General features: G+C 41.6%; 1 protein-coding gene across 2 annotated transcripts in view; it reads left to right on the top strand.

The window, feature by feature from the left end:
* The first annotated feature begins 946 nt into the window (after positions 1 to 946).
* Positions 947 to 12,514, top strand: part of GPBP1L1 (GC-rich promoter binding protein 1 like 1) — a 261,647-nt gene continuing 250,079 nt past the window's right edge. The window contains exons 1-3 of one of the 2 annotated variants that reach the window (XM_069232849.1): positions 947 to 1,111; positions 4,445 to 5,496; positions 6,279 to 6,398. In XM_069232849.1, coding sequence (XP_069088950.1) covers positions 6,339 to 6,398 — 60 coding nt within the window. In that variant the 5' untranslated portion in view covers positions 947 to 1,111; positions 4,445 to 5,496; positions 6,279 to 6,338. The remainder of the gene's footprint in view (positions 1,112 to 4,444; positions 5,497 to 6,278; positions 6,399 to 12,514) is intronic. The other variant, XM_069232850.1, reaches the window with a different exon arrangement.

Raw genomic sequence — 12,514 nt, 5'->3', positions numbered from 1 at the left:
TTTAGCTGGTTCGCTGTCCTTTATCCTTTCCCAAATGAATATTTCATTTCTCTGAGTATTCTTTTTTCATTATTATATGTGAATACCTTCCAATACAAGTGTTGTATAAAAACCTCTCGAATTTGATTTAGTACACTATAATGTTACATCTATAATAGGAACGTAGGTCACAAATAGGGTGCACATGAGAAGGGACCTGGCTCTTGGTTCACTAACAGCCTTATGGTAAAGACATTGATGTTTTGAAACTCATGCTTGAAATCTATTACTGTCTCTCAATGCAGTGATATATCTTTGACTGGGATGGAACGCCCCATTGTAGGGAAATGCACTTCTTACATTTTGAGAAGACCTTAGCATGGTTAAAAATATTGCTTGTCGCACGGTTTGTCGCATGGCAAAAAAAAAACATTCAGGGCTAAACTTCCGCATGGTGCGCATTCTGCTCCCCGTCGTAGCACTCGAAATTTCCGCAGGCTTGTACCATACGCACTCCCGAGCTCTGTCTACTTTCAAGCAGTCCCGTGAACTGTGGCTACTTCATGGTCACAAAAGCTCCTCGTGATCTCCGAGTCCCACGGGCTGACGCACTTCGCCCTCACACTCGCTCTCCTCCTCAATGCCAGTAGCTACTCCCTCCGTGGAACTGCGCACTACAGGAAAGATCACAAAACACGGCCTGGTGGGCGTGGCCAAGGCCCAACGGCCACCTTCTTTTCAGGTAAACATAAAACTGTCAGAGGAGGGAGACCCCTGGAGCCACGCCCCCTGAAGGCATTGGATAGGGATATGTTTACCTAGACCGAGCGCCCGTGACGCTCGCGCCGAGGTTTGGGATAGGAGGGTGGGGCGAGCGTCGGCGCGTGCGTGGTTGAATGACAGGCAGCATAGGTAAGCGAGCGTGGGTCAGACGCATAGTAAAATCACATGTCGTCATCACGTCAGTGTTGGCGTAGCGCGTGGTGTGTGCTGCTTCGTCTCGCGGGAAGAGGGGGGGGGAACCGGAGGAGAATACTACGCCGCCATCTTAGGCCACACGGAGCGGAGGGGGCGGAGTAGGTACCGGAGCCGTGAGTCTAGAACCCAGGATTGCGGAGCATGCATTACAGCGGTGAGTGAGCAGGTAACGGGGGATATATGCTTGGGGCCTAGTTGGGCCCGTGTGTAGGGGGCGGGGTGCACGCTGCTGGTTCAAGGTGAGGGTTTGAGCGACGAGCGTGTGGTGGGGGCCTGTCAGTGTCATGTTGCAGCCTGTGCGGTGCACGAGGGGTTGTGCATTGAGCGCAGCGGGTTCATGGGCAGTTGCAGCTTTCCTGGAGTTTCAATGGGGTCTAGGATGCACGCTTCTCTTCCTGGGACAGAACTGGGCCGTGCCCGGGGCCTGAGAGTTCAGTGTAAATTGGTCCTGAGACCTCGGGGGGCGGGATCGCAGCGCCTACCTGCGTGTAACACGGGGCCTTGCGTGTTCCACGGGTGGTAAACAGGCAGCCGCTGCGCTGCTGCACTATGTGTAATTAACCCGATGATCACTGTTAGGGAGGGATGTCCCGCGTGCAGTGACAATAACCCGAACTCACGATGGGCATCTGTTCAGGGAGTGTGTGCACTGAGAGAAGGCGCAGATAACGGAGGTTCCCCCATGCACTCCTTAGGCTTTTAACAGTATAGTGCAACAACATGTCAGCAGCGCGTGCCCAGTCTGTGTTTGATTCCCCACTCCTTTGCCATGATGCACCTCATCTGCAGGGACAATGTCGCTGAAAGTTTGTGTACTTTTTTCTTATAATGCAACTATGAAGCAATTCCAGCAGCGTGCACAAAAACAACATTCTGGAAATCCTTTGTCGCATTTCTTCCTCCTTCATTCAGTGGTGCATAAAGTCATGGTCGGGGTTGGGGGTCTTGCACTGCTTCTGACCGGCTTCTCTGCGCGCTGCAATCTGTCAGTGTATCATCCTAGCGCGCGGACAAGCATTCAACGCTTTCCCTCCAGCAAGACTGACTACATTGTTCTTCAGTTCGGCGCACACCAAAATATTCTTGCACCCCGCCCCCAGCGCCTATAAAAGCCCGAGCTTCCACTTCCACATTCAGCTGGTTAGACTCCTTAACAGCAGATGTCGGGTTCACGTTCTGCAAAGAATCACGTCGTTTTTGTTCGCTGTTTTACCATTTGAGATGATTCCGTTTCGTGTTGTGATGTGTATAGTCTTCGGACTTGCACATTAAATCATTCCAGTTAATGTTTTTGTTTGGGTAGCGTGTCAGGGCGTGTGACATTTGGTTGGCAAATTCAAATTTTAACTTTTCTTCATTACTTTTTTATTGTTATACATAGCCACAGAATGATTATAGGACTGCGAGTGAAGTATTAGTTTGTCATACTTTATACTTTTGTCCAGCGCTTATTTTATCCGGGTTATTTTGATTTAATACAACACTGCACGTCCACGGAAATCATTCAGAACTACTGTCATTGTTATAGTAAAACAATAAGTTGGTGACCCTTTTTAACCGCTTTCTTCACACGCACTGCAGTTCTTGTCTATAAGCCCAATAGATCTCTCCCATCACTCCCGATGTTCTGCTTTTCATCTGGGGCAGTGGTTCAAAGAAGTTCATGCGTTTGCCAACCGGACCGTAATACTTCCTCTCTTAGAGTAGTTTATACAGGTATTACTACCGCACATACATATGGCAGCAGTCGGGTTAAGAATTCTCTTACACCGCATGCTTTCTATGGATGTTAGCACAGGGCCTGGGGGCCCCACCAGCAACAATGATTACTTTGCCCTAGTTGTTTCTTCACTTGCCCGCTCAAACTGTGCTGAGTCGTAGTGGTTGCTGATGGTCACTACTGGGACTTCTGAGCCCGTTGTTTATTAGATGCTGTACTCTTGCGCCTTTATTTTTGCACATCATTAAATATGCAGCTGTACGGTTTAGTATGTAGTGTATTACGCCACATGTTTTAAAACTCAATTCTTTGCAGTACCCAAAAGCATATAGTAAAAGCTGTCTGCGGTAGCATCAGATCGCAGCATTTACTAGTGTTCTAGACGAAGGTGCAGGCCTTGGGGGTAGCTTTGAGCTTTATCCCTGCACGTGATCTGCTGGGAGAGTATTCCCTCACACCATGCTCACCCATATTTACTTCCAAGCACTCCACCTGATACGTCCAGAATTTATCAATACAGATTATGGACCACAAGAATGTGTGACTGGAGCCCTTGAAGACTGAAAGGGAGTGATACAGTCAGGTTAGAGTCCAACCCCCATTGAGAGTACTTACCTCTGTAATAATATTTATCATGTACGCGGTTAGGATGGGAAACAGGATAGTTTGAAAAAACTGTTAAATGTAATTGACGTAATAGAATTGTTAAATGAATAGAGCAGTGGATCTCAACCGTTTGACTCCTGTAACCCCCGCCCCCCACTCAATCATTACTGGAACACAAGGACCCCCCAATGAATCACTATTGGAATTATTTAATTCACAAACGTCTATTTAAACAAAATAATAATAATGGTAAGGTTGGAGCGTTTCTAAATTAGTTGAGACCACTAGTCGTCCCTACTACTTTGGTGGAAGCTTTGCAAGTGCAAATACAATCAAAATGAGGACATTTGATTTTTAACCTCCACGTTTAAATTCCTTCACATTTTATAGAACGTTTTAAATGTTAAGATTACAATTTTGTTTTTCTCAATTTCTATACCCGTTCTTAATCTGGTCAATATTATGTACTTTTATAAGCAGTCACGGACCCCCAGGGGTTCCTGACCACAGTGATAGAAGTTGAAATTCGGAGTTTACAGATAAGTCTAATCAAAATGACTAAACATTAGAGTTATACGGAAGTACAGTGGGATTAGCTCCTTTCTTTCAACCGTCGTTTCCGGGCTGGTGACTAAGGATTTACTTAGTCGAATGATTGAAGATTGCTAGAATAAAAATAAGGCAGGGAGGGTGGCAGAGGTGAAGTTGTGTGCTTTGCCGAACCTCCACCATATCTGATGTTTTTGAAAAGTTTGCATGCCCTTTCTCTACTCTTGAATTCCAGTACACTCCTCATGAATAGGACATTAGGAAAGACACGTTTCAATTTTCCTCCCTTCTGCACCTGTTTTCATATTTTAGTGAGTTCTCGTTTCTTGCATTCAACATTTTTTTTTGTTACATCATGCACGTTTCCCTTTTCATAGCAAATATATTTAATACAATGTGACGTTGTGGTACATGGTCATCTTGGCTCAAAATTCGTTTTTTTTTTTTCCAGTGGTTATAGTTTGATGTCGTGCTTGAATGTTTAGTGGTTCTCCACTTTGATTAGCACGTTTCAAGGGATAAGCAAGGTTGTTGTAATGATAACTAACATTCTTACTATGTACACATAATTTATGAATTAACTTTCTTTTTTTTTTCTTTTTCCTTTTGCAGCGAATGACATTTATGCTGGATAAACATTTCAGTTGAAATGCGGCTATCCTGAGAACGTGTGACGCTGAAACAAATCGTTTTAATACTGTGACCTGGATTTATTTTCCTTTTTTGGATGTTGTGACTTGGAAGTGGAACCATTTTTCTGGATGTTGTGACCAGGAGGCTATCTTTTTCTTGGATGTTACCTCAGGAATGTTTCTCACTGTTGTGAACTGCAAGTGGATCCCTCATTCTTAACGAGCTATTCCCAACGAAGGCCCTTTCTTTGCTAAAATGTCAGCGGATGGGAGATATGTGGAATAAAAAGGGATGAGCAACTTAAATTGCGAGCACCACTTTAATCCCCATTTTTATGATAGGTTTCATTAACAACCTACGAGCTGTAAGGCTTATGGGGATGTGGCTTACAGCATGTGCAAAGCATTTAGTTGTCAGATAAGAAACTAAGGGTGGAATAACTTCTCAAAGGGTTAATTCTAATTTTAACACTCACCGGAACAAAATGAAGACGCTGTAAGGCTTAAAATGGAACCCATGTTTTAAGGCATCCTTTCGAGCGCCATATGACGGGAAGAAAACACATTTGCTTGATTTTTCTTGAAGAAAGGAAACTTCCAGGCCGATGGTAGTTTTCACTGTACATTGTCTGGGGCCCACTGGCCGCAAATGCCCTTCGATGTTGGATGCTGTTTAGGTAATGGGACTCAAACATGATTTAGCGCTGCTGCTGCAGTAAGGAAAATGGGATTTTAATGAAGTGAACGTGGCAGACGTTTTCCTTTGTGAGACATTTACCTTTTCAGGTATACATTTTTCCTTCACATATACTTGGAAATTGGAAAAGATGTGCAGTTGAAGGAATAAGGAGGTGTGGCTGGCACCCAGTGCATCTCCGGGTGCATCAGTGGATATCAGACCTCCTTGAAGACGCTCAGTATTGTTTACCCTCTTGAGGAAACTCGTACATTAGCCACCTCCTCCTTCGGAAAGGAAGAACTATACGTTGTGTAACACATTGAAAGAAACTGGAAGAAAGAGGGACATACTGGGTAAAGTTCTTCTTCCTCTTTTTTTTCCCTACTTCTCAGTCTAACATTTTGCTATTTTAAACAAGCATTGGCGAAACAAATGTCTCACTTTACTAGCGCTTTCTGGCTGTCGTTTTTGGCGTTCTCATTGCCAGATGCTTTTATAATCCATCAGCATTTGTGAAGCCAGTAGCGACGATGGGTGATACTAATTTATAGAAAACAATATGCAAATATTGTTTTCTATACTTCAAGATGACACCATGTTGCAGGAGGCAGCATAACACAAAGCAGCAGTCATCTAGAAAGTGTAGAAAATATTTTTTTCTATTCTTTCCGTGCACTCGACAACCTTCACGGTGCATCACATCGGCACATTTGATGATGTGTTTTACCAGGGTTAGAATTCCAGTGGTTCACCTCAGTTTGTATTTGTTTGGTACATTGTTAACTTTAGTACATTTAGATTGTTGCTTACTAATGAATGTTAGTATTGCCATACCCTTATTGTGGTAGAAAACACTTGCCACAGATGCATTTAAAAAACATTTATAACGAGGTTATGTGAAGAGCAACCAACGGTTTGTGGGGTGTGTGTGGGTTTATTTTTTAATTTTTCTTATTATAAACTTGTTTTGCAGTGTGTTTCTACTGTGGTAATTCTCTTCAGTTTCGCTGAATGATTGCGTTGGTCTCTAGTCTTAGAAATTGCAGACTCTAAATTGGGTTTTGGTGGCTTCAAGTCAGTCGTGTTCTCGCTTGTTCAAGTTGTTCTTGACAGTTTGTTTCAATTTTTTTTGTAGCTGCCCATGTGGAAATGAGGTTTGATGCCTCAGTTTACTAACCAGACACACTGGACCTAAATGGCGCAACATGACTTTGTTCCTGCCTGGCTTAATTTCTCAACGCCGCAGTCCACTAAGGTAATAATGTCCTTCACACTTTTGTACTTGTTCTGGACAGCACTGCATTACACTGCGTGGCCTTGGACTGCAAGACCCAGTGTCCCAAACGTTGGTAGGAGGTGACTGGGCCACGAAGCAGTGCTGCACTGTAAAGTGTGTTACAACAGGAGGGAGAAACACTCTTATACTAGTAAATGATCGAAAATTCTTCTGAAAAATGAATATCCCACAGAGACCCCTAAAACAGAGTTAGATAGAACTTCAGTCAGTGAGTACCAATATCACGAAACACGTAGTAAGGGTGTTCATTATTTATTTCTTGTTTCAGCTTTTAAAATATGGACAGTGACACTGTGTTTCGTCCTGAAACCATGGGAATCCAACAAAAAAAAGCCTGTTACACCACACAGAAGTTTTAAGAAATACTTCTTCTGTGTTGGACCCTGCCAAGTGTCCCTATGATGCGAATACTGGCTCCCATAACAGAGAGGAGACTGAATTGTTTCAATAGTGTTTAAATGAGCAATTTGACAGTCATTTAAGTCTGAAGAATCTTGTCAAAGACTTGTTTCTCGTAAACTAGGAAGATTGAATATTTAATCTGACTGAATTAGTGCCTACCATGAAGGCATCCTGTTTCTTAAGGATTGACTAACAGGGCTAGAAGACGAAGAAATCAAGCATGGCTCATAAATAAATGTTAGTAATGCCACTGATTTTTCGTCTACACAAAGTGCAGCAGTCTTTTCTGTCTTTTACCCTCGTTCATCCCCTGCACCACACCATCCTATGAAAGTTCTGTTGCAATTCTCTCCCGATGTAGAAGCTCTTTAATTGGTTGACTATACTCAGTGCTCCTTTGAAGCTAGCATCGTGGCCAAAGTGTCGAGGGTGCTCAGTGGAGTGTAAGGAGAATCTGGGTTGAATAGAATGTGGCTAATTTCAGATATCCCTTAGTCGTGGCCACTTTATTTCATAGGTTGACTCACTCCCCATTGTGGCATAGCCCTATTCAACTGCTTCCCTTGGACTACTTGTACAAACTTGATGATGGATTCAAGTTAACTGAATGTTGTTTCTGTCCAAAGTAGTTTACGTGAGCCTTGTCCTGTTTGTCATGGTTTCTGATTACTTTGCCTCCTTGAAATTTTTAGTCGAAACTGTCTAATTATTCTATTACTACAAGGTAATTAAGTAGTTGTTCGGTGTTACAATGGTCACCTCCTCAGTTATTAATCATCCCACTCGCCATCAGTGTGTAGTGCCATTAGACATGTCGAGTCTGATGTTGATGTACAACACATCCCCTTGGATCTTTGTGTCTTTATCTCATGGAATGTTGTATGTTGTACTAAGCTGGATAACCTGGACCGGGCCTCCTTAGTTTAGAGTAGTGTTTTTCTCTGTCTCCAAGAGATATGGTCCTTGGAGACCGTTCGTGTTAATGGCTATCAAACATAGGCTACTCAAGAGTAGGTAGGGTTAAGCTTAGGGGTGGGGTGGATCCATTTTTAATCTTGAATACACTTCTAGGCAAAGTATTGTTGGGTTTATCCCCTTTATAAATTAATGATTGGAATGTCCGTTTCCTTGTCATTTTCTAGTGATTACTTTGTTTAATAATGTTTGTTCACAATTGCGGCATCGTTATTTCAATACATTATAATTTTTTAAAGTAGGGGGGGATTAACAGCAAAGACTGCTCGATTTTTATGGGTGGGAGATTTTGTTTATCTCTGCATTTTAACTACGGTGGATCAGCAACCTCTTTCATATTTGTGGTGAATCTTTAAATAGTCTTTTAATGAAATATCAATAGTTTCTTTTTTTTTTTTCCAGTGAGAATTTGTCCCTCTATTCTCTTTGGCGCCAGTCTTCATCATAGTGGAGTGGTCTGCCATATCTAGTTAAACATTTTTCTTAAGAGAATTAGCAATTTTATTTTCCCTGATTTCACTTTATTGTGCCGGTCGTTACAATCTTCTTTTATTGTCTTTTTGCCCCAGGCGTAGTCTCTAATTCAAACTTCTGATGAGGGCACAATGCTAAAATAGGCAAACGGAAATCCTATTTGACACTTCACATATTTGTTTCTCTAAAAAAAAGAAAGATTCTGGGAAGCTTGGACAAACCAGTGACTGTTTCAGTAATTCTGAGGTTGTTCAATGTGATTTGTGAAGAACTGGGATGTTCATGACTGGTTCTGGCCACCCCTTGAAGCAAAAACCATTTAGTTTGACTCCATAATATGGAACAAATTACATAAACTTTAATAAAGAACAGTGACGCAGTGGGCTAGTGCAAAATGTGCTCAGATGCTCTCGGTTACAATCACTGCTTTATTAGATATCGGGGACAACTGCTGTTTTGTTATAGCTATACACCAGGTCCCTAGTGATTCTCGGGTTTCCTTTGTTCTGTTGATACTCTGAATGTTCTACAGTACATAGAACTCTTATGAAAGTCCGAAAACAAATCTCACGTATTCCGTCCGAGTTCCATGCTTACAAAACTAAGTTTTAAGAATGCATTGAAGGCTAAGAAGAATTGTTTTATGGAGGCTGCTTGGGCCCTGTTACAGACTGCTATCACTCTTGATGACAAAAAAGCTTTTTGCAGTGTTACTAACACTCCATGTTTTAAAGCAAGTTAATTTCCATCTTTAGTGGTTCTTATATCTGCCCGTGAACGGCTGGATCCTTTTAGTAATGTTTACTTCTGTTTGCAGTTAAATGTAGTCTACCCAAATTTAGATGTGGGTATCTTTTTATTTCTCTTTATAGTATTTGTCGTTTGAGGTCATGGAGATTGAGTTAGCTATAAATAGGAGCCTCAAAAGCAAGGCCCTCTGTCCCTGAAGGGATGCCCATGGACACTTATAAAAACAAAGTTTTTGTAGGCCTCGTTATTGACAGATGTTTAAGAGCATTTTCAGTGAGCAAACTCCCCTATATCCTGGTCCGTAATAGTTTCGGTTTCAAAAAAGGTAATAAAGCAGGTGCCTCTTTCTGTCGTCCCATCTCTCTTTTAGATGCCATTGTGGAAGTCTTGGGCAGAGTCCTTTTGGCAAAAGTGGGAAGATGGGCTCAGGAGTACTCTTTTCTTTACGATTTCCAGTTCTGCTTTCACCAGTGGTTTAGTACCTGAATATGTATGTACCTAACAACCTTCAACTACACTGTGGCTAAACAACGGTCCTTGCTTCTAGTGTTTGTGGATCTCAGTAATTTTTCAACTGTTATATCGGTCCAAAGTTTGGTCTGTAATGTCATCCCTGGATGCGAGGACTCCATTGTGTATTTTCTCAGAGAGCTGCATACGGAATTTCGAACTGCATCCGTTATGGCCCCAGTGGGGAATGCAATGACTTGTTTAGAATCGGGAGAGTGTGTATTGGCCTTTTTCCCTTTTCCTCTTTGTATAAACAATTTTGAGAGGTTTTTGAGGATGAATGGACAGAATATCTAATTTATGTGCAGCTAATTGCTGTGCTTCTTTATGCCGATGATCCCCTACTAATGGCAATTGGGTTCTGTTTCATGAATCACCTGGACCTCCTTAACAAATTAGCTAAATCTTTCATTGTGTGCTACAAAAACTTGTTCACGTTCTATCAGTGGCACTCAGTTACTTATCTTGCTCCATTTTTAGGTGGAGCACACAAACGCTTTGACCTGTTGTGAGTATTGTGGGGTTTTAACCACACCCATGACTCATTCGTTCCTGGGCTTGCCTTTCAGAAATCACTTGATGCCATTGGTAAATGCTTCAGGTTTGTCTTGTCTTGAGGCTGTTTTTGGCACGCTTCGCAGACTGCCCCGGTTACATGGATTATTTCACGATTGCCGATATACTTCAGCGTGGACGAACATTTTTTTTTTATTTGTCTCTCCCCTTCATGCTGCATGGCGCTCTCATGGCTGGAGCTTTTGTTTTTACAGCTGGGAAGTTTTGTTTTGAAGACCTTGTTTGTAATATCCTTGCAGTAAGCCTGCTATACCTACCAATGGCCTCAGGGGCTAAGTATATGGTTACACTCTATTACTTTCTCCGTTTTTTTCATGTAGTAATGCTCTCTCTGGGCTAACAATATGGATCCATGACCATGTTTCTTACAAATGTTTTTGTTATGGTGCCCTCTAGGGGATGTTTTTGACATTACAGTCTAATGTCAAAAGTTTATTTTTGTTAAAGGTTGATATGATAATTGTATGTTTTACTAATCTCTCCTTATTACAATGATGACCATGATTCAGGCCAACTTAACATCCGTATTACACAATGACTGAAAACGTGATATGTTTGGGTGACTATTCTAGTTTATTTCTCCTCTATGGCTCTCTTGTGTCTTTGTTTTTGGGAAATTGTCTTAGCCAGCAACTCTGATAGTGGGATGGTGAAAGTGGTATTCTGATGGACTTAGCATGAAAGATTAAAATTAGGATGCTAAATGGCAAAATTTTATTTTTTTCTGCAGATAGAGGAAGAATGTAAATGGAAGTGCTTTAGTTATATGTAGGGCCACTGGAAATATTTGGCAGGAAAAGACGAAACTATGAGGCAGGGTTGACCAATTTATGTGGCAAGAAAAGTGGAGTTATGAATTTACTATGCCAATAGCTCAAACTCAAGCAAATGCAAGACCTATTGCATTACAAATGCTTGTTTGGTTGTTTCCATGGATTGAGCTTTTGCTTGGCGTCACCTTTGAACTGTCAGGCAATAGCAGTTCGAAAGGTCGATAAAGGCAGTATTTGAGTTTGTCTGAAAAGTAGGCATTGTTGTACCTTACCTCTGCCGAAAGATCTGTTTTTATGACTTGGAAAAAATTGATGTCTTGCTCAACACCCAGTAACATCAGAATAAACCATAATTTGTACTTGTTTTCACGCTGAAAGGCTGAGGTCTGTAAATACCATATGATTAGAGCCTGATTTACACACCGCAACCATATTCAGAAGAAGATACAAGTTCAAACATAAATCAGCTGTCCCCAGTAGGAGTCTAAATGTATCTTCTATATTGGAAAGGATATGGTTATTTATCATGGGCCTAGATAATAAATCTGTTAAAAAGCACCCTTCTAGTAACTTTGACAGCCCAGTCAACCATATAAGCCTATAGCAAACAAGGGAGACCTGTCACCTTTTTAAAAACTGTAATTTTAAGGAACTTAGACCAGATTTAGAGATGTCCCGCTTTTTACTGATCTGATTCATTAATAACTTCATTCATTGGGATGCCCAAACCTGGGGTTTTGAGACAAATAGAGAAGCTGGGATCGCATCAGCACCCGTGGAGTTTTACTCTTAGCTGACCAATTGTCTCCTTCACCTCCTCAAGGGAGGAAAAAGAATTGCGGAGCAGCAGAAGTGTGTATTCAGTATTCTTTGAATGGCGCAGTAATGTAAGGTTAATCTTTGCTGTCTCTTACCAATACCATAGAACCATATCTTACACATGTAGTTAATACTCAACTCAGATCTTTGCTAGCAAGTTTTTGTTTAAATAAAAAATATATATATTTACTTCCACAAAGATTTTTTTTTTGGGGGGGGGGGCAACAGGGAGGGGATACTGTCACTTTGTCCACGTGGTAGGTGTTCTATACAGTCTGTTGCATTTTATACAGCACACAGAAAATACATTCTAATACCTCTGCCTGATACAATAGTACTAATAATATGCAACAATCTAGACCTGCGCTTCTTGTTCTGCAACAGTTGTCTACATATTATTTTTAAGCTGTGCTTAGTTTTATTCAACAGGCTGTTAGAATCAGGAGCTCCGTGTTAGATTATTAAGAAGAATGTATGCAATTGTTATTGCTTTAGCTACTGTGCTCCAAAATTAGTCTTTAATATATGTCAACATGCAGTACTTTATGGCTGTGCTGTAGAAAATTAAATGCGCCACAACTGATGTCTGTTATCAGGTTAAATGTTTTTCTATTGTCTGTTTTTATCTTGTCTTTGGCAGTTTGGGCTGGACTGTTCCCATGAGGAACAGGGTCAAGACTGATTTGCATATGGCTGGGTCCAAACTGGTGTGGCATGGTGAGCAAAAGAACGATGGATTAAACCCAGATCTGTGACTGGGGGTGAGTGTTTGCATTCAGCACTCAGTCCATCATC

The sequence above is a fragment of the Pleurodeles waltl genome, chromosome 4_2 (genome assembly GCF_031143425.1).
Source record: "Pleurodeles waltl isolate 20211129_DDA chromosome 4_2, aPleWal1.hap1.20221129, whole genome shotgun sequence".
NCBI classification, from domain to species: Eukaryota; Metazoa; Chordata; class Amphibia; order Caudata; family Salamandridae; genus Pleurodeles; species Pleurodeles waltl.
The sequence above is the reverse complement of the archived record's forward strand: the minus strand, read 5'-3'. Positions and strand labels throughout refer to the sequence as shown.